At 38.9% G+C, this 22,769-nt stretch overlaps 1 protein-coding gene across 1 annotated transcript in view; it reads right to left on the reverse strand.

Annotated features, from left to right (window-relative positions):
* Positions 1 to 22,769, reverse strand: part of PCYT1A (phosphate cytidylyltransferase 1A, choline) — a 59,278-nt gene that overhangs the window by 20,157 nt on the left and 16,352 nt on the right. Inside the window, exon 2 of the mRNA XM_049879463.1 lies at positions 17,069 to 17,195. Within this exon, the coding sequence (XP_049735420.1) occupies positions 17,069 to 17,185 (117 nt within the window). The 5' untranslated portion in view covers positions 17,186 to 17,195. The remainder of the gene's footprint in view (positions 1 to 17,068; positions 17,196 to 22,769) is intronic.

The raw sequence follows: 22,769 nt of genomic DNA on the forward strand, positions 1-22,769 counted from the left end.
GGTTTTTCATGGATGTCATTTAACAGGCTGAGGAATCTCCCTTGCCTTTCTAAGAATTTTTCCATTTCATCTAAATTATCAAATTTGTTGGCATGAAGTTTTTAATGGATTGAATTATGTACCCCCAAAAGAGATGTTGAAGTCCTAATCCCTGCACCTGTGAATGTGACCTTGTTTGGAAATAGGTTCTTTGAAGGTGTCACCAGTTAACAAGGTTAACCAGGTCATATGGGAATAGGGTGGATCCCAATCCCTTCTGAGCGGTGTCTTATAAAAGATGTGAAGACAGCACGCACAGGGGGACGATGCCATGTGCAGACACCTCTACAAGCCAAGCAAATTTCAGACACACTTGGGATACCAGAAACCGGAATAGACAAGGAAGGCTCTTCCCCTAGAGCGAGCAGAGGGAGCATGGCCCTGCCAATGCCCTGAACTTGGACTCTTAATGAACAGAAATTTCTGTTCTTGAAAGCCACCACTGTGTGTTATTTTGTTATAGCAGCCCTAGGGAACTAAAACAGACTTGTTCACAATATTCCCTTATAATCCTTTTAATTTCTGAAGGGTCTATAGCGATGTTCACTTAGAATTTTAAATTCTACAACAGGTCACATCATGATAGGGCTAACAAAGATAAAACTGCGTTCTCATTTTGTTTTGTTTTTCAGTTAAGATTTTTTTTAGTTAGGCCTTAAAATTAAAACATACCTGTTTTTTAAAAATCATATAAATTTAGTTTAAGATATACTAAAGCCATAAGATAAGCAAAAACAAACTCATTTTTAGGATATATAGAAAATTCTTTAGAACACTTTTTAAAAAGAAATAACAATAGGCCATGAACCCAAATGTGCAATTTTGTTACTAGAGATTTCCCTACAGATTAGAGAAAACTGTTTATACACTAGAAGTACTCAACGAGATGTTTGACAGTAATTTTGTGTTCCTAAAAATTACATGCTTATTCACAAAATAATATTCTATGATTCCACCTATATAAAGGTTAAAAACAGGCAAAACTATGATGATAGAAGTCAGAGGACAAAGAAGAAATTCAGGGAAGAAAATACTGACTACAAGAGGGTGTGAGGGAGCCTTCTGGGTACTGCGGGCTACATGGATAAACACATATGTAAACATTTATGGAGTTCCAAACTTAATGTTTGTGCATTTTACTATACGTAAGATGTACCTCAAGAAACAAATGGGATTTGACCAAAAAAATGAAGTACTGATACATGGTACACTATGGACGAACTTTGAAAACAGTATGCTTAGTAAAAGAAGCCAGAAACAAAACACCACATATTTTATGATTCCATTTGTATGAAAATGCCCAGAATAAGCAAATCTGTACACATAGAAAGTAGATTAATAGTTGCCTTGGGCTGGGAGTGCTGGGAGGAAATGAGGAGTGGCTGCTAACGGGCACAGAGTTTTGTTCTGGAGTGATGAAAATACTGTGGTACCTTTAAAAGGACTTGTTGATGTTGTTAGTTGCTGTCAAGTTGATTCCAACTTTAGTGACCCTATAAGCTGGAATCAACTCAAGTGACCCTTATGTGTGCAGAACAGAACTGCTACATAGGGTATTCAAGGCTATAACCCTGTGGAAGCAGATAGCCGAGCCTGTCTTCCAAGATGCCTCTGAGTGAGTTTGAATTGCTAACCTTTTGGCTAGTAGTCAAGCGCTTAACCATTTGCATCACTCAGTCACCTTAACAGGGATAGAGAAGTTGAAAAAAAAAGTTGATTCCTAGATAACAAATTTGAGTTTGAGATAATGTCAGAACATTGAAGAAATGTGGGGAAAAAAAGGTGGTAACGTTATACTCATAAAGGTAAGTGCTGAAGATGACAAAATTTTTTAAAGAGATAATTCCAGCGTTATGGGATTAGTTTTCTTGGTTTGAAGACCTAGGGTCATAGTCCTATGGGACAATTCATTCAGTCAATTGGCATAATATAGTTGGTAAAGTTTATGTTCTACATCCTAGTTTGGTGAGTAGTGTCTGAGGTCTTAAAAATTTACCAGCAGCTATCAAAGGTACAACTATCAGTCTCTGTTCATCTGGAGCAAAAGAGAAAGAAGAAAATCTGAGACTCAGAGAAGGAACTGGACTATAAGACAATTGTCTCCATGAACCATGGAGATCAGAAGACCTAGATGGTGGCCAGCTACCGCTGCTGAACATTCTGATCTGGGTCACAGTAGATGGATCCTGATAGAAAGGGAGAAAAATGTGAAACAGAATTATCAAATTCTCAAAGAATCCAGACTTACTGGAATCATTGAGACTACAGGAATCTCCAGACCTTTGCCCTGAGATACTCTTTAAACCTTGAACCGAAACTACCCCCCGAAGTCACCTTTTAACTAAATAGCAGGTTAGCTCAAAAAGTAAAGAATGTCACCCTTGAGTACTGTACTCTTCTAAAAAATTATCTATATGAGACCAAATGGCCAACAATTACTCTAAAGCACAGATGAGAAGGTTGGGGGGCAGTGAGACTAAGTTAATGGGAATGGAACATTTAGAACGGAAATAATGAGAATGTTGACACAATGTGAAGAATGTAACCAGTGTCACTGAACGTTATGTGTTGAAATTGTTGAATAGGAACCTGTTTTGCTGTGTATACTTACATCCAAAATACAATAAAATATTTTTAAAAAGCAAAAATAAAGGATTGACAAAAAAATTCTGAGAAGAGCTCATATTGGAGGGTTGGCCGAACACTTAAAGAGAACTCTGATAAGAGTGTGTCACAGAGATCAAGGAATAACTTCAAAGATTATCATAATTGTTAAATGTTCCAAGAAAATGAGAACGGAGAAAAGTCCTTGAATGTGGAAATTCAGCAGTGCTTTTAAGGAAATTGGAAGTCAAGGAAATAGATGAGCAATAATCCCTCATTAGAGATGTTTGGCAATAAAGTGAATGAGAAAAACAGAAAGGTAGCTAGAAGGGATAGAAGGATCAGTGTTTTTTTTTTTTTTTTTTAATGGAGAGATCAGTGGTGGTTTTTTTTTTTTTTAATGGAGAGATCTGTACATGTCCAAGACAGGAAAAAGAGCCAAAGAGATTGAAAACACCAGGGGAGGAAAAACAGATAATTGAGGAGCAAAAGGCTAGTGGAATGGTAGGGAACGGCCTCAAGGAGAGTAAGGGGGAAGTGTTAGCCCTTGAAATGAGAGGATCACATTTTTCCGAAAGCAGAAGAAAGGAAGGATTATGAAAAGGAGGATGTTGGGTGAAAAGGAGTGAAAGTATAGAAATATATCTGCTGCCCTCAGCTTTTTCAATATAGTAAAGAAGGAAGTATATTCTATTGTGTATGTTTTCAACAACAACAAAAATAAAAGAGATTATTAAAAAAGAAGTGAAGTTACCTGTGAAGAATGGGGAGGTTGAAATGAGAATGAAAGCTCATTCCAAGAAAGCAGAAAATATTTGGAATAGCTGTCGTGGGAAATGTATTAGAGCATCTGCAAATGGTCAATGGAACTACTAAGCACTATATTCAGCCAAGATCAAACTAGAAACTTTAATCTTTAAATGGCCAACAGGCCTAGGAAGAGAAACAAAGAATTAACAGAAACTGCAAGAGAGCTAGGATTAGGCCCTGGTGAACAGAAAGGAGGCAGAAGAGGGGAGTAAAGAATTAAGAAGACAACGGATCTCAGATGTTCAAAGGGCAGTTAAAAGTGGCTAACTATGGCATAGAAACAGAGGTCAGGCAACTTTTCTGTAAAAGGCTGCTGTTGTTGTTAGTTGCCTTCCAGTTGAGTCTGACTCATGGGTGACCCCATGTGTGCAGAGTAGAACTACTCTAAAGGATTCTCAAGGCTGTGACCTTTCGGAAGCAGATCACCAGACCTATTTTCTGAGGAGCCTCTGTATGGGGCTTGAACTGCCAACCTTTTGGCTGATAGTCCAGAGCTTAACTGTTTGGGCCACCCAGGGCTAGACAGGAGATATTTTAGGCTTTACAGGCCATATGGTCTCTGTTATAACGACTCAACTCTGCCACTGTAGGGTGAAAGTAGACATGGACAATAGGTAAATAAACAAGTATGGCTACGTTCCAATAAAACTTTATTTACAAAAGTAGGTGACAGTCAAGAAAGGAGAGACTGAAAGGGCTGACTCAATAGGGGGAGAGCAAGTGGGAGGAGGGAGTGAGATGTATGTAAACTAATATGTGACAGACTGATTGGATTTGTAAACGTTTACTTGAAGCTTAATAAAAGTTATAAAAAAAAAAAAAAAAAAGTAGGTGACAGCCCAGATTTCCTCCATGGGCTGGCAGTAGTTTACCAACCCTTGGTATATAAGCAGAATAGAATAGAGTGTAACCACAAGATAAAAACCAGACGAAAGGTGGGACTAGAACAATAGTTCGTGGAGGCAGAGAAATAAGAATTGCTAACAATAGAGAATTGTTAAGAGGGTATAGTCAGGGAAAGAGCATTTCAACTTTAAGGTGAAGGGTGTAGCTTTGCTGATGTGAAATTAATAAATTAATGTTGGACATTAGCCTATTTTAATAATTAATAAAATATCCTTATATTTCCTCTTTATGGATGAGTCTATAATTATCACCAAGAGTTGATTTTTATTTCTTATTACAAACTATATACTATTTGCAGAAGTTTTAAAAAACACAATTAAGGAGAAAAAACAAAAATCATTTGTAATCACATTAATGCAAAATAATTACATTTTAAACATATGGACTATACCTTTCTAGACTTTTTCCTCTCAGACTTACTTCCTAAGGGAATAAAGGTCTTTTTCCTAAAAGGGATCACACTGCTTTGTAACCTTCTTTTTCACAGTATATAGTGTGAGCATCAAGATATATACAGTATATATCCATCCATACCATTATTTTGTTGTTGTTCTTAGGTGCTACCAAGTCGGTTCCAATTCATAGCGACCCTGTGTACAATAGAACAAAAATACTGCTTGGTCCTGCACCATTCTCACAATTGTTGTTATGTTTGGGCCCATCATTGCAGCCACTGTGTCAATCCAGCTCCTTGAGGGTCTTCCTCTTTTTTACTGACCTTACCAAGCATGACGCCCTTCTCCAGGGACAGGTCTCTCCTGATAATGTCCAAAGTATGTGAGATGAAGTCTCACCATCCTCGCCAAGCAGTACTCTGGCTGTACTTCTTCCAAGATAGACTTGTTCATTTCTCTGGCGCTCCATAGTATATTCAGCATTCTTCGCCAACACCATAATTCAAAGGCATCAATTCTTTGCTCTTTCTTTTTCATTGTCCAGCTTTCGCATGCATATGACACGACTGAAAATACCACTGTCATGGGTTGAATTGTGTCCTTCCCAAAGTATCTGTCAACTTGGCTGGGTCATGATTTCCAGTATGTGTGACTGTCCACCATTTTGTCATCTGATGAGATTTTCCTATGTGTTGTAAATCCTGTCTCTTCGATGTTAATGAGATGGGATTGGCGGCAGTTATGCAGACTCAATCTACAAAATTAATCTACAATTTAAGCCAATCTCTTTTGAGATATAAAAGAGAGAAGTGAACAATGTCTGGGGGACCTCATACCACCAAGGAAGCAGAGCCAGTGGCATGCATCCTTTGGACCTGGGATCCCTGTGATGAAAAGCTCCTTAACCAGGGAAGACTGATAACAAGGACCTTCCCCCAGAGCCAACACAGAGAGAAAGCCTTCGCCTGGAACTGGCACCCTGGATTCAGAGTTCTAGCCTCCTAGACTGTAGGAGAATAAATTTTTCTTTGTTAAAGCCATCTACTTGTGGTATTTCTGTTACAGCAGCACTAGATAACTTAGTCCTCAAAGTGACATCTTTGCTTTTGAACACCTGAAGGTCTTTGGCAGTAGATTTGCCCATGCACTACATCATTTGATTTCCTGACTGCTGCTTCCATGGCTGTTGATTGTGGATCCAAGTAAAACGAAATCCTTGACAACTTCAGTATTTTCTCCACTTATCATGACGTTGCTTTTTAGTCCAGTCGGGAGGATTTTTGTTTTTTTAATGTTGAAGTATAATCCATTCGAAGGCTGTAGTCTTTGGTCTTCATCAGTACGTGCTTCAAGTCCTCTTCACTTTCAGCAAGCAAGGTTGTGTTATCTGCATAACGCAGGTTGTTAATGAGCCTTCCTCCAGTCCTGATGCTTGTTCTTTTTCACATAGTCCAGCTTCTCAGATTATTAGCTCAGCATACAGATTGAATAAGTATGGTGAAAGGACACAATGCTGATGCACAGCTTTCCTGATTTTAAACCACGTAGTATCCCCTTGTTCTGTTCCAATGACTACCTCTTGTTCTATGTTCACGTTCTGCATGAGCACAATTAAGTGTTCTGAAATTCCCATTCTTCAATATTATTCATAATTTGTTATAATCCATACAGTCAAATGCCTTTGCACAGTCGACAGAACACAGGTAAACACCTTTCTGGCATTCTCTACTTTCAGCCAGGATCCATCTGATGTCAACAATGATGTCCCTCATTTCATGTCCTCTTCTGAATCTAGGCGAATTTCGGCAGTTCCTTGTCGATGTGCTACTGCCATTTTAAATGGTTTTATGTTTGCATACACCAAAATTGGAAACCCTGGTGGCATAGTGGTTAAGTGCTACGGCTGCTAACCAAGAGGTCAGCAGTTTGAATCCAGCAGGTGCTCCTTGGAAACTCTAATCAGGCAGTTCCCTGTCCTACAGGGTTGCTATGAGTCGAAATCGACTCAGTGGAAGTGGGTTTGGTTTTGGTTTTATACCAAAACTAATTTAACTCGTTCTCTATTATTGGGCAATTAAGTTGTTTCCAGCTTTCTAAATAAAATACTATGTCTACAAATACCCCAACTCTATGCACTTGTCCTATTGTTCTCCTATGATAAAAACCCAGAAGTGGAACTGTTGAGTCTACAGGCATTGTACGTATTTATAACTCTTAGTAAATGCTGCTCCCCAGGAAGGTTACAGTATACAAAGTTTCTTTTTTTAATTTTTAAATACTTCAAGCATAGAGAAAAGTATAATGACAAGCAAGTACTTAACAGTCGATTTGCCACAGCTTAACACTGTTAATATATAGGGTTTTTGGAAAGGATATAATTCACACAACAAAATTAATCATTTTGAAGTGTACAATTCCATGGTTTTTAGTATATTTACAAGGTTGTTCAACCATGAGCACTATCTAATTTCAGAACATTTTCATCACCCCAAAAAGAAACCCCATACCCATTAAGAAGTCATTCCCCATTCTGCCCTCTTCCCACCTGCCCCAGTGGGTTTTAACTTCTTCTGTGGTGTCCAGTATTGCAGCCACTAGACACACGTGGCTATTTAAATTTTAATAAATGGAAACAACCCAATGTCCATCAGTGAATGAAGAGATAAACAAAATGTGGTATATCCAGACAATGGAATATTATTCAGCCATAAAAAAGGAATGAAGCACTGATACAAGCTACAACACGGATGAACCTTGAAAATATGCTGAGTAAAAGAACCCAGACACAAAAGGCCACATATTATACGATTCCACTTATATGAAATGTCCAGAATATAGGTAAATCTACAGAGACAGAAAGCAAATTAGTGATTGCCAAAGTGTGGAGGGGAGGGGAGAATGGGGAATGACTGTTTAATGGTACAGGGTTTCTTTTTGGGGTAATGAAAATGTTCTGAAATTAGGTAGTGGTGAGGGTTGTACTGTACTGTGAATATACTATAAATCACTGAATTGTACATCCTAAAATGATTAAAATGGTGAATGTCATGTTATGTGAATTTTATCGCAATTAAAAAACACACACACAAAGCATTCTATCCTTCGTAACTCTGTTTCTTCAATCTTCCTCCCACACTGTTCATGTTCCAAGGCAGAGGGCCGATGCAGCTGTCGTTTCTGGCAAGGGCTCATGCTGAATCAATTCCTCCTAAGTGTACAGAAAGAAACCTAAGGTTCTGCAGCTACGACAGATCAGTGAAATATTTCCTTAGGGTTGCCTCTAGTTAGAATGGTAGTATTTTTTAAAACAACCTTCAAGTCTATTCTCAGAAACCGAAGTTCCTACCTATGTTCTCCTAAAACGCACTTTCTTCCTTTAACTACAAGGAAATCCTACGGTATTGCTTTCAAGACTCTTGAACACCTGACAGTGAAGTATAGTGAAAGGGTTTAGGATTTGAAAAACTTACATCTGAATCCCAGCTCTATCACTTAGTAACTGTGGAATTACAGCAAGCTTCTCAAGCTTTTATTTTCATCTTCTGGAAGATGCAAGATAATAATACCTACTCCACAAGGTTACCGTGGGGATTAAGTAAAATGGCATATGCAAAGGAACTAGCACAGTGTTTCACACATAGTAAGTACTCAACAAGTTTAGTTCACCATCAACAACATCACCTCATTTCCTCTTCCATTCTATGGAACAAAGGGTTTATTATGCTAACAAAATTAACTAATTTTTACTAATCTAAGATGTTAGTTTCTAAATGCCATATAAAATTTATAAATCTATGTATCTAAAATTATAATTAACACTGACAATCATGATCCCCCAAATTATGAATTATCTTCTAAATGCAATGCTGTTTGCATAACAAATTTTCCTGATTACTTTCATATACATTAACTCATTGATCCTCAAAATTCCAGTGAAATAACTCAAAATTCCAGTGAAATAGAAGAGATTTGGTGTCCTTACTAATTAAGAAATGGAGACAACTCAAATAAATGAGGCTAGAACTCAGTACTGGTTCCCCAGTATTCCTTCTACTCTCCAAGGATTCTTAAACATTTTTCAGGAAAAAGTTCCAGAAGGCCACAGAGAAACACTTCTCTTTCACCCAAACATTCTGTGCAAAAGGTAACGGCTGCTCCTGGGATCCAAAATTATTCCAATGTTGCCAGGGGAAAGGTCTACAGAGTCAAGAGGAATACCATGTGGTGTGAGAAGGAATAAGATACTGAGCAGAAAGATTCCACTCCCTGAGAATCTAGGAAGGAAGGAAGGAAGGAAGGGCGGGGCGGAGGAAGTGAGAGAAAGAAAGAAATGAAAACTAACAATTCTCCCTGACCTCCTCTTACTGCTATTTCAATGTATATAAATAATGAGTTCATTTATCGAACTACTATTTGGATGTCTCATTGGCCTTCTCCTAAACTGAACCTATATTAAACTCATTGTCTTACTCCTAAACCAATCTCCCTCCTGTATTTCTTATCTCAGTAAAACACATCTCATCTACACAATCTACCCAAGGCTGAAACCTAGGAGTCATCTTTAACACCTCTCACCCTCTACATCCTAGTGATCTCCGAGACCTAGTTTACCTCCTAAAACATTTTAAAACTATCTCATCCTCTCTGTATCTACTGTCATATTTTAGGCCCTCATCACCTCCAACCTGCATTAGTACAACAATCTCACAACTAGTCTCTCCACCTTCTGTCTCTCCCTGTTTCAATCCATGCTTTCCAAAGCTACCAAAAGGGCCTTTTTAAATTATAAATCTGACCACATCACCCATAGGATAAAGTCCAAACCCTTAGCACAGCATACAAGATCCTTCATGATCAGGTCCTTGCTTACTTCATCTACTGCAGATCCTTATCATGAACTTTAAGCTTCAGCAATTATTACCAGCAGTTTGCTAAACTTTAGTACTATTATTTTACACTTCTGAACTTGTACTTCTATCTCTTGTCCATTTCTTGAATTGCCATTTATCCTTCAAAGTTCAACTCAGGAATAATCTCCGTGGAGCTTTTCTAAAACCACTGCCCCACCACTCTCTCTCGTCAAAATAAATTACTTCCTCCTCAAGACAGCCACTGGACCTCTAACGTCCTTCTATTTGGCGTATTTTCATACTGTGCCTTAATTATTTACTGCTTGTCTGTTTCCCCTATTTGTCTGTGAGCTTTTTGTAAATTTTTTTGTTATCTTTTTGAATGTACTGTTAGAAACATCTCTATCAGTAAATTCTTTATACTTACAGACAAAAGAGTTCTGGCCATAAAGTTATTCCTTAATTTTTCCTTCTTAATTCTTTTCTCTCTCTTTGATCCTATTCATCCTGACCCACCACCCCAGCTACCTAATACTTGGTGATCCTTTCTATTTCTCTTCCACCTTTCAGGGAAAGCACTTTTATAAAGCTAATGAGCTCCAAGGCCTATACAGCTCTACATTATGCTCACATCTCTCAAAGGGACGATCTTGTTCATCTTTATATTCCCAGCACCTACTGCCTTGCTGGCATATTGCAATTATGTGATAAAATCTTGTCTGCTCAACCCAAATGCCCAATGACTGATGAATGTTGTTGTTAGGTGCCATCGAGTTGGTTCTGACTCATAGCGACCCTACACACAACAGAACGAAACACTGCCCGGTCCTAAGCCATCCTTACAATCGTTGTTATGGTTGAGCTCATTGTTGCAGCCACTGTGTCAATCCACTTCCTTGAGGGTCTTCCTCTTTTCCGCTGACCCTGAGACTCTGCATGATGTCCTTCTGCAGGGACCGATCCCTCCTGACAACATGTCCAAAGTATGTAAGATGCAGTCTCGCCATCCTTGCCCCTAAGGAGCATTCTGGCCACACTTCTTCCAAGCAGTCCATGGTATATTCAACATTCTTCGCCAACACCACAATTCAAAGGCATCAGTTCTTCTTCGGTCTTCCTTATTCATTGTCCAGCTTTCACATGCATATGATGCGACTGAAAATACCATGGCTTGGGTCAGGCACACCTTAGTCTTCAAGGTGACATGTTTGCTCTTCAACACTTTAAAGAGGTCCTTTGCAGCAGATTTACCCAATCCAATGCATCTTTTGATTTCTTGACTGCTGCTTCCATGGCTGTTGATTGTGAATCCAAGTAAAATGAAATCCTTGACAACTTCAGTCTTTTCTCCATTTATCATGATGTTGCTCATTGGTCCAGTTGTGAGGATTTTTGTGTTCTTTATATTGAGGTGCAATCTGTACTGAAGGCTGTGGTCTTTGATCTTCATTAGTAAGTGCTTCAAGTCCTCTTCACTTTCAGCAAGCAAGGTTGTGTCATCTGCATAAGGCAGGTTGTTAATGAGTCTTCCTCCAATCCTGATGCCCTGTTCTTCTTCATATAGTCCAGCTTCTCATATTATTTGCTCAGCATACAGATTGAATAGGTATGGTGAAAGAATACAACCCTGACGCACACCTTTCCTGACTTTAAACCAATCAGTATCCCCTTGTTCTGTCCCAACAACTGCCTCTTGATCTATGTAGAGGTTCCTCATGAGCCCAATTAAGTGTTCTGGAATTCCCATCCTTCACAATGTTATCCATAATTTGTTATGATCCACACAGTCAAATGCCTTTGCATAGTCAATAAAACACAGGTAAGCATCCTTCTGGTATTCTCTGCTTTCAGCCAGGGTTCATCTGACATCAGCAATGATATCCCTGCTTCCATGTCCTCTTCTGAAACCAGCCTGAATTTCTGGCAGTTCCCTGTCGATATACTGCTGCAGCCACTTTTGAATGATCTTCAGCAGAATTTTGCTTGCGTGTGATATTAATGATATTGTTCTATAATTTCCACATTCGGTTGGATCACCTTTCTTGGGAATAGGCATAAATATGGACCTCTTCCAGTCAGTTGGCCAGGAAGCTGTCTTCCATATTTCCTGGCATAGATGAGTGAGCACCTCCAGCGCGGCATCTGTTTGTTGAAACATCTCAATTGATATTCCATCAATTCCTGGAGCGTTGTTTTTCGCCAGTGCCTTCAGAGCAGCTTGGACTTCTTCCTTCAATACCATCGGTTCCTGATCATATGCCACCTCTTGAAATGGTTGAACATCAACTAATTCTTTTTGGTAGAATGACTCTGTGTATTCCTTCCATCTTCTTTTGATGCTTTCTGCGTCGTTTAATATTTTCCCCGTAGACGGATGAATGGGTAAATAAAATGTGGTATATCCATACAACAGAATGTTATTTGGCAATAAAAAGTAATGAAGTACATGCTACAACATGGATAGATCTTGATATTATGCTAAGCGAAGAAACCAGACACAAAAGACCACATGTTGTATGACTGCATTTGCCCATGATATCCAGAATAGGCAAATCTGGAGAGATAGAAAGTGGGTTAGTGGTTTCCAGGGGCTGGGGAGGTGGAGGGGGAAATGGGGAGGAGTGACTGCTAATAAGCGTGGGGTTTCTTTTGGGGTGACAAAAATGTTTTAAAATTGATTGTGGTGAATGGTTGCACAGCTCTGTGAATACACTAAAAACTATTGAATTGTACACTTTAAAAGAGTGAAATATGATTGATTACATCTAAATAAAGCTGTTAGAAAAAATCTTGTTTGTTTTTGCTGCAGAGTTTACAGGGGCTCAGAGATAGCAAGTACAGGTCCCTCCTATTGGGTGAATGAGTCTTTGACCACTTGCCCAGGCTAAAGAGCCAGTCTGTACCAGGGAGGAATGTGAAAAGGGAAGCAATTCACTGATTTGTGAACATGAAGCAAAGACATTTAAAGCATTAAGATTCATCAGATTCTAAGGACCAAGAAAGTTAAGTCTTCTACACACAACAGAGCCCACTCCACTAAGGAGACTGGCCTCCTTTGCTCTACAACTAGCTATAGTGATTGGCAGAGAGTATTGCCTACTTAGCTATAACTTGTCCCTACTCCAGGTGAGATTGTTGAATTGGTGCCCACCACCATTTCTTTGATCTGAATTCTCTAAAAAACATTCATAAATTAACCATGTTCTGTTTTGTTGACTGGTAAGGCACTCTTCAAGTCTCTCTCTCAGCCAACTTCTGAGGTTACTTGCTGTGGTATGTGAAATAATGGACCCCCAAAAGACGTCCGTGTTCTAATCACCAGAGCCTGTGAATACGTTAGCTTACATGGCAAGAGGGTTATCCAGGTGGGCCTCATGTAATCACAGGGCTGGATTATCCAGGTGGGCCCCATGTAATCACAAGGCTCATGTAAGTGGTGAAAGAGGGAGGCAAGAAAGTTAGAGTCAGAGATAGAGATGTGATAACAGAGGCAGAGGTCACAGTGATACAGCTATTGGCTGGAGGCCACCAGCCAAGGCATTTGGGCAGCTTCCAGACGCTGGAAAAGGCAAAAAACCAGATTCTCCCCTAGAGTCTTTAGAAGGCTCTGCTGACACCTTGAATTTAGACCCATTTGGGGCTTCTGACCTCCATAACTGGAAAATAATAAATTTGTGTTGTGTTAAGCCACTAAATTTGTGGTAATTTGTTACAGCACCAAAAGAAAACTAATAAAATTGTCCTCACCAATATCATCAATAGCAGGCCTGGAGGCAAATGCCGCCTATTTGTGGAGTCATGTTGCTTTTATTGCTTAAGACGGAGTATTGGTTTGGAACAACTATTAATTGTCTCTGAGCAAAAATGTTTTTCTCTTTGGGCTAGGAACCTCCAGAGCTAAAAAAAACTGAACCTGTTGTGACTGAGTCAATTCTGACTCTAGAGAACAAGAGTAGAACTGCCCAATAGGGTTTCTGGTTGGTGGATTCGAACTGCCAACCTTTTGGTTAGCAGCCATAGCTCACCATAGCTCTTAACCACTGCGCCTGCAGAATCAGCCCAGTGGAAACTGCAGTTTCGTCAATGGCTAAGGAATATAAGACTTAAATATTTGGACTTACACAAAAATACAAAAATAGTAGTAATAAAGACATTAATTGAAAGGAGGCTGGTGAATGAAAGCTAAATTGGCACAAGACAGCAATATCAATTACATGCCACATTTACACAGCGTAGTTGGAAGTGATAAGCCCTAAGAAGAATAAGAGGAAAGAGAAACAAGATCCAAAGTTGAAGACTCCTAACCGGTCTCCCCAGAATGATTAAAGAGCGACTAACAGACACAACGATGAGCTCAAACACAGCAATGATTGTGAGGATGGTGCAGGACCGGGCAGTGTTTCATTCTGTTGTACGCAGGGTCACTATGAGTTGGAACTGACTTGAGGGCACCTAACAACAATAATGGATACAACACAAAATCTGGTCATTTCACTGGGGGGAAAAAGATGACCAAAGAAAGGGAAAACAGGGAGGCTTGAACTTAAAACAGTGGTTATAAAGAAATTAATTGACAATAATATTCATTTTAATTAACCTTTAAAATTATTATTTTTACAGTCTTATTAAAATTCTAAGAGAAAAAGACTAATAATAGTGGGGCTTGCAAACATTTTTGTACTTATTTTCCAGATGGTTTTATCTTAATAAGCTGTACATTTTTATAGACAGGCATAGGTCCCCCCACCCCAGTGCCATCGAGTCGATTCCGACTTATAGTGACCCTATAGGACAGAGTAGAACTGCCCCATACACATAGGTAGAAAAATATTAAACACAAATACAGATGCACTTTTGGTGTGGATTTTTGTTTGTTTTGGGTGGTATTATGGGTTGAATTGTGTTCCCCCCAAAATATATGCTGAAATCCTAACTTGTAAATATGACCCTGTTTGGAAATAGGAGTTTTCTTTTGTTATGTTAATGAGGTCATGCCAGAGTAGGGTGGGTCCTCTAAAACACTTCTGAGTTATAAAAAGAGCAGAAGAGACAGAGATACACACAGGGGGAAGAAATATGCCAAGTAAATACCAAGGAATGTCAAAGGACACCAGGGGAGACCAGGGAACTCTCAGGGCTACCAACAAGGAAGGACCCTCCCCTAGAGCTGATACTCTAATTGGGATTTCTAGCCTCTAAAACTGAGAAAATAAATTCCTGTTCTTCAAAGCCACCCACTTGTGTTATATTCTGTTCCACAGCGTTAGGTAACTAAGATAGATGGCTTTGTGTTTTAGTGTTGTTAAACAATAGAACTTCATGAATGTCTTTCTTCAGCAAAATAACTTCATTGGTGTTTACATGGCCATAATGGCTATTATCATTCCTGTGTTTAATATCTTTGAATATTAAAAATTGTCTATTCTGTAAACAGAATTTTGCTATTCTATAAATTCCTATGACCTGTATCTTTACTCTTAACACTGAAGCAAATCTGGAATGCTAAGAAATAATACAGGAGAGTGTGATATAATTTGAAGCTGCTACTTTTACCAACAAATACCTATTTTACTCTCATCAGCCTCAGAGCCTTGCTGAGACCTCCCTACAAGCTGTCTTTATTTTGAGAAACAATGATCACATTAATTTGATTCATTTATTACATTCTTTGCCATTTTTATTCCAGGATGTCGTACTTGCTCACTGGGTACTTTTGAACAATTACTGCCATAAGCCAAAAAAGGAAATAGAACACAACAAGCCAACCAAGGGAATGCTTGTCAGACACGGGTATAAAAAATAAGATAGAGCAAATAAAAATTCTGGCAGAATGTAGCCAATCTCTAAAGAAAACTATGACTTTCTAGGTTGGCAGTGACAGATGCTATGGCATATCTCCATAAGCAATTTTTTGGTGGCCGCTGCTTATTCCTAGATCTAACTGCTTCTCTCTCTTTCGCAATGCAAAGCAGGTGTATTGTTTTTGTTTGTTTTTAATAAATTTTCACTTTTGAATAATTTTAGATTTACAGAAAGGTTTCAAAGATAGTACAGAGTTCCCCTATGCCCTCCACCCAGCATCGCCTAACGTTAACCACTTGCATAATCACGTACATTTGTGAAAACTGAGAAAATGATATTGGTACGGCTATTAACTAAAGTCCGGACTCCATTTAGATTTCACCAGCGTCTTAGTTTCCTAGTGCTGCTGTAACACAAATACCACAAGTAGGTGGTTTTAAAGAACAGAAATTTATTTTCTCACAGTTCTGGAGGGTAAAAGTCCAGATCAGGGTCTTCGGTGTGTGATTCTTTGTTGGTAGCCCTGGATGTTTCTTGGTTCCTTGGTGACCCTCACATGGTATTTGTCTTCCTCAGTACATGGTTGCATCTAGGCTGCTCTTTATATAACTCAGAAGTGATTAGGTTTAGAATTTAGTCCTCATGTCTCCTAGTTTCCTCCAATCTGTGACAGCTTCTTAGTCTTTGTTTTACATGATCTGTATAGTTTTAAAAAGTACTGGTCAGGTATTTTTAGAATATCCCTCAATTTGGGCTGGTCTGATGCTTTCCCACAATCAGAATGGGCTGTATTGTCTTTTAAAAAATTCTAGGCATTACCAGTAACACATGGCATAAAATAGTATCCTTAAAACAGAAGATTTATTTTTGCGATGAGTCATTAGGAAAAAAAACTCTGTGAGGAATAAAACACAGCCAATCATTTAAAATATCTATGAATTACTTACGGAAAAAGATCAAAATGAGAGTCTGGCAGAATCTCACTAACGGTTAATATAAAGAAAAAACAGAGAAAAACAATTCTGTCACTGGGATTCTGAAACCTGGATTTCGTAATAATACTGTGTATCAATATAACTTCAATTGTGTAAGTGTTCTTTGACACGTTTTTCAGAGAAGGGTACAAAGCTGCGACGAGATGGCAGTTTGGAATTGAATCTTTCATCTAAGACTTGGCAGTAGTTACAAAGTACAAAGATAATGTCCCAGCGATAAAGAAGCATAAGGCTGGCAGTAATGGAAAAAGGTACTTGCCTAAGATATACCCAGCAATAGCGTGAAGGAAAGACATGGTGAGAAAAGGTGGTAAGACACAGAAGACTAAACACCATGGGATGATACCAAGATCAGATCATTTCCTGGTGCCCCAATTTCTCTATTTCATCAGTTTGAATTTATTTGCTCTCTAGCCTGATACACATACAACCTCCAAACTTTCCTAACATTCTTTTTCCAACTCAACGTAAAGCTCCTACAACTTAGCTGCAAGTCATAACCTGGTAAGAAAGCACAAGATTTCCAACAACTGTGAAAACACACTTACAATTCATTCTTTCCATTATTTAAGAAGACTTGTAACACTGATATCATCAACATTATATCAGTTTCTACCCTCTCTCCGTGAGGTTAAGTGTCCAACAGAGAAATCTCTTCTTTACTTACAAATCCAAGACGTGGCACTTTTGAAGGAAATCCATCTTCCTCTGTTGCGCCATTGGGCCCGGTTGCCTCTTTCCTCCTCTTCCTTGCATTCACTTTGGCTGAACTCTGTGCATCCATCTTCTTTCAACTGATCATAGAAAATGGAAAAAAAAAAAAAGTTCTTTCTCACTGGGGTGGAAAAAAGTTGTCACTGGTATTTCAGAGATGTTAACATTGATACTCTCAGCAAAACATCAACTCCACAGCACACCATTTGTTAAGATGAGCAAATTGCGTCTGGCAAAAACACAGGCTCTAGGAGAAGCTTCACAAAACACAGGCTCTAGGAGAAACACTGAAATGCCTCTCTGTGGAACAATGGCTACAACTAACCACCTGACCTGGGAAATTATTCCCCTAAACAATCTAGCCTGTATACTAACTACTAATTTCATATCCTGACTGCATGTAAAACACTGGAATAACTTGGCAGAGAAATTAAGCTATACAGATTTTACCACTGTCCCTACACATAATTCCTGGGAAGCCTGGAGGTATGACAGGTACAAGGAAATGTAAAAGATATGACTGTGGTAGAAAGGTAGAAAGAGGACCTTTTTAAAAGGACTGGTAAATACAATTTGCCCTTAAACATTCTACCCTAACATTTTTATGAAATAATTTATTTTTTTGCGGTTGTTGTTGAAAATACACATGAGACATACACCAATTCTACAATTTTTACATCTACAATTCAGTGACATTCATTATATTCAAGTTGTACAACCATTCTCATCTTCTTTTTCCAAATTGTTGCTCCCCATTAACATAAACTCACTGTTCCTAAGCTTTCTACCTAACCTTTCAAGTTGCTATTATCAAATTGATCCCATATAGATAGTTCTCTAAAAGGGTACAACATTCAAGGCAGACATTCTTTACTAATTAGGCTAAACTATTGTTCGGTTTAAAGAAGACTTCAGGGGATATTTTTGGTTTAAGTTTTAAAGGTTATCTCAAGACAATAGTTTCAGGGGTTCATCTAGCCTCAAAGGTTCCAGAAAGAGAATTTGAAATTCTCTTCTACATTTTAGCCCTTTTGATCAGGATTCTTCTATAGAATCCTTGATCAAAACATTCAGTATTCTTAGTAGTAATGCTCAAAAGAAGCCTAAATAAGTTTGCAATACTATGTGTTGCAAATAATCTCTCAAATTTAGAAACTTAAAGATTTAAGACAGTACATGCATGCTCTGATTTGTGGCACACACATAATAAAAATCTATTTTCACATATGGGATAATTACCTATAGAAAGATTATCTCACATTGAGAAAAAATAGCTCACCCTGAGAAGAAATCAAATATTCATTAACTAGTAGATATCTATAATCTTAATATATCTTTCTCTTGTTTCTCTCTATTCCATCTCTTATATGTTATTTCATTCCTTTAATACAAAAGAAATGCAATATATGGTCCCTGCATCCCCAGTTCAATTTTCCCCATGGCTTTCTCATTTTCTTCTCACCTTCCTCTGGGTACCGGGCTCCCTCTACTCCTTCATGGCCTCTACATTACTCCCTATGCCTTACTCTATCTTCATCCCTTCCAATCCTGGGTATTCTCTAATCTACCATCAACAAAGTGCTTATCCTAATAGCTACACTGGGCTGGTCATTATAAAGATGGAGCAATAGCAAATACCTCAGATACCTGTAGCACATTACTGAGGTAGCCGAGCATGGGCAAAGCACATATTTAAGGAGGCACCAAAGTAAAATCTCAAGTAATAAGGCAAAAAGTGACTGGCTTATTAGAGAAATGCAAATCAAAACCACAATGAGATACCATCTCACCCTGGCGTTATTGGCACGCATCAAAAAACCAGAAAATAACAAATGTTGGAGAGGCTTCAGGGAGATCGGAACTTTTATGCACTGCTGGTGGGAATGCAAAATGACACAACCATTTTGGAAAACGATATGGCACTTCCTTAGAAAGTTAGAAACAGAAATACCATATGATCCAGCAATCCCACTCCCAGGAATATATCCTAGAGAAATAAGAGTCATCATACAAATAGGCATATGCACGCCCACGTTCACTGTAGCATTGTTCACAATAGCAAAAAGATGGAAACAACCTAGATGTCCATCAACAGATGAATGGATGAACAAACTGTGGTACATACACACAATGGAGTACTACACAACGATAAAGAATAATGATGAATCTGTGAAGCATCTCATAACATGGATCAACCTGGAGGGCATTATGTTGAGTGAAATAAGTCAATCACAAAAGGACAAACATTATATGAGACCATTACTGTAAAAACTCATGAAAGGGTTTACATACAAAAAGAAACAATCTTTGATGCTTACGCGGGAGGGGAGGGGTGAGGATGAAAAATACTAAATAGACAATAGATAAGTAGAAACTCTGGTGAAGGGTAAGACAGTATACAATACTGGGGGAGCCAGCACAACCTGTACAAACCAAGATCATGGACGCTCCACAGACACATCCAAACTCCCTGAGGGACCAAATTGCTGGGCTGAGGGCTGTGGGGACCATGGTCTCAGGGAACATCTAGCTCAATTTGCATAACAGAGTTTATAAAGAAAATGTTCTACATTCTACTTTGGTGAGTAGCGCCTGGGATCTTAAAAGCCTGTGAGCAGCCATCTAGGATACTCCACTAGTCTTACCCCTTCGGGAGTAAGGAATAATGAAGAAAACTAAAGATACAAGGAAAAGATAAGTCCAAAGGACTAATGGGCCACATCTACCAAGGCCTCCACCAGACTGAGTCCAGTACAACTAGATGGTGCCTTGCTACCACTGAGTGCTATGACAGGGATAGAGGGTCCTGGACAGAGCTGGAGAAAAATGTAGAACAAAATTCTAACCCAAAAAGAAAGACCAGACTTGCCAACCTGACAGAAACTGGAGAAACTCCGAGAGTATGGCCCCCAGACACTCTTTCAACTCAGTAATGAAGTCACTCCTTAGGTTCACCCTTCAGCCAAAGGCTGGATAGGCCCATAAAACAAAACAAGACTAAAGGGGCACACCAGCCCTGGGGCAAGGTCTAGGAGGCAGGAGGGGACAGGAAAGCTGGTAATAGGGAACCCAAGGTTGAGAAGGGAGAGTGTTGACATGCGGTGGGGTTGTTAACCAATGCCATAAAACAATATGTGTACTAACTGTTTAATGAGAAACGAGTTTGTTCTGTAAATCTTTATCTAAAGTACAATAAAAAAAAAAAAAAACGGTGACTGGCTTTAAGACATCTGTTGCCAACAAGTCCGCCAGGCGCACAATGCAGAAAATGAATTCAGATTCAAGTTCAATATCAAACATCTTCTACTAATTCATTCACTATTTACTATATCTGTCAAGTACCATGTACCAGCGAAATACTTTCAAAAACGTTTTTTTTCTCATTCTTAAAAAATGTGCTCTTGGCTAACAGATACATAGGAAATGCTCACAATCATTAGCTATTACAGAAATGCAAGTCAAAACTACAATGAAATACTATCTCACTCCAACAAGGCTGGCATTAATCCAAAAAACACAAAATAATAAATGTTGGAGAGACTGGAACACTTATACGCTGCTGGTGGGAATGTAAAATGGTACAACCACTTTGGAAATTGACCTGGCACTCCCTTAAAAAACTAGAAATAGAACTACCATACGATCCAGAAATCCCACTCCCTGGAATATATCGTAGAGAAATAAGAGCCTTCACAAGAATAGATATATGCACACCCATGTTCACTGCAGCACTGTTTACAATAGCAAAAAGATGGAAACAACCAAGGTGCCCATCAATAGATGAATGGATAAACAAATTATGGTATATTTACATGATGGAATACTATGAAACGATAAAGAACAACGATGAATCCGTGAAACATCTCATAACATGGAGGAATCTGGAGGACATCATGCTGAGTGAAATTAGACAGTCACAAAACGACAAATATTGTATGAGACCACTATTATAAGAACTCAAGAAAAAGTTTAAACACAGAAGAAAATATTCTTTGATGGTTACAAGGGTGGGGAGTGATGGAGAGGAGTATTCACTAATTAAATAGTAGACAAGAACTATTTTAGGTGAAGAGAAGGACAACACACAATACAGGACAGGTCAGCACAACTGGACTAAACCAAAAGCAAAGAAGTTTCCTGAATACAACCAAACACTTCAAAGGCCAGAGTAGCAGGGACGGGAGTCTGGGGACCATGTTTTCAGGGGACATCTAGGTCAACTGGCGTAACAAAGTGTATTAAGAAAATGCTCTGCATCCCACTTTGGTAAGTGACGTCTGGGGTCTTAAAACACTAGCAAGCAGCCATCTAAAATGCATCAGTTGGCCTCAACCCACCTGGAGCACAGGAGAATGAAGAACACCAAAGACACAAGGTAAATATGAGCCCAAGAGACAGAAAGGGCCACATAAACCAGAGACTACATCCGCCTGAGACCAGAAGAACCAGGTGGTGCCTAGCTACCACACATGACTGCCCTGACAGGGAACACAACAGAGAATCCCTGATTGAGCAGGAGAACAGTGGGATGCAGATCTCAGATTCTCCTAAGACCAGACTCAGTGGTCTGGCTGAGGCTAGGCCCTCCGTTAGTCCAAGGCTGGAACTATTCCCGATGCCAACTCTTCAAACAGGGATTGGAGTGGACTATAAGACAGAAAATGACACTGGTGAGGAGTGAGCTTCTTGGCTCAAGTAGACACATGAGACTATGTGGTCAGCTCCTGTCTGGAGGGGAGATGAGAAGGCAGAGGGTGACAGGAGCTGGCTGAATGGACACGGGGAATACAGGGTGGAGAGAAGAAGTGTGCTGTCTCATTGGGGGAGAGCAACCAGCAGTACATAGCAAGCTGTGTATAAGGTTTTGTATGAAAGGCTGACTTGATTTGTAAACTTTCACTTAAAGCACAATAAAAAAAGGAAAAAAAAATGTGCCTTTGGTATCCTCATCTGTAAAATGAAAAGTCCAAATTTAGTTATCTCTTTTTCCCCACCAGCATCAAAGTCACAACAGATCTAAAGGTCTTTGTTTCCATTTACTGATCTGCTTACATCGATCCCCAGAATAGGGCTAAGTAAGAACATTACAAGTAAAGGAGGAACAAACCTCGATGCCAACATCAAGTACATAAAGTGGTACTACAAATGGTGACAGTATCTGGATGAGGCTACAGTCACTAATAAAAGACTAGACTTCACAGAACATGAAGAATGTAACCAGTGTTACTGAACTGTACATGCAGAAATTGTTGAATGGGTATATGTTTGGCTGTGTATATTTCCACCAATAATAATAATTAGATGAAATAAAGTGACAATGAAATTGAAGGAGAGAAAAAAAAAAAGATCAGACTTTAAATGTGCTCAATATCACACTGACCTTTTCAGGTAGGAGAGACATACACAAACACATTATAACAGAGGGCTATTTGAAAATGAAGGTATTGTATCTTAATTCCTAAATTATGCAAGATAAAAATACTTTTGGCCAAAAAAAAAAAAAATGCCTATTCCATAAGGGAGGTGCTGCTTCTTCTAACCTAATCTCATGCTAATAAGCTATCTTCAAATTGGAATACTGTACAGTATCCTTGAAAGTTACCCAGTCTGAATCAGTTTCTTTTTTTTTTTTATGTAGAATAATGTCAATCACT

Source organism: Elephas maximus, chromosome 1 (assembly GCF_024166365.1).
Source record: "Elephas maximus indicus isolate mEleMax1 chromosome 1, mEleMax1 primary haplotype, whole genome shotgun sequence".
NCBI lineage: Eukaryota > Metazoa > Chordata > Mammalia > Proboscidea > Elephantidae > Elephas > Elephas maximus.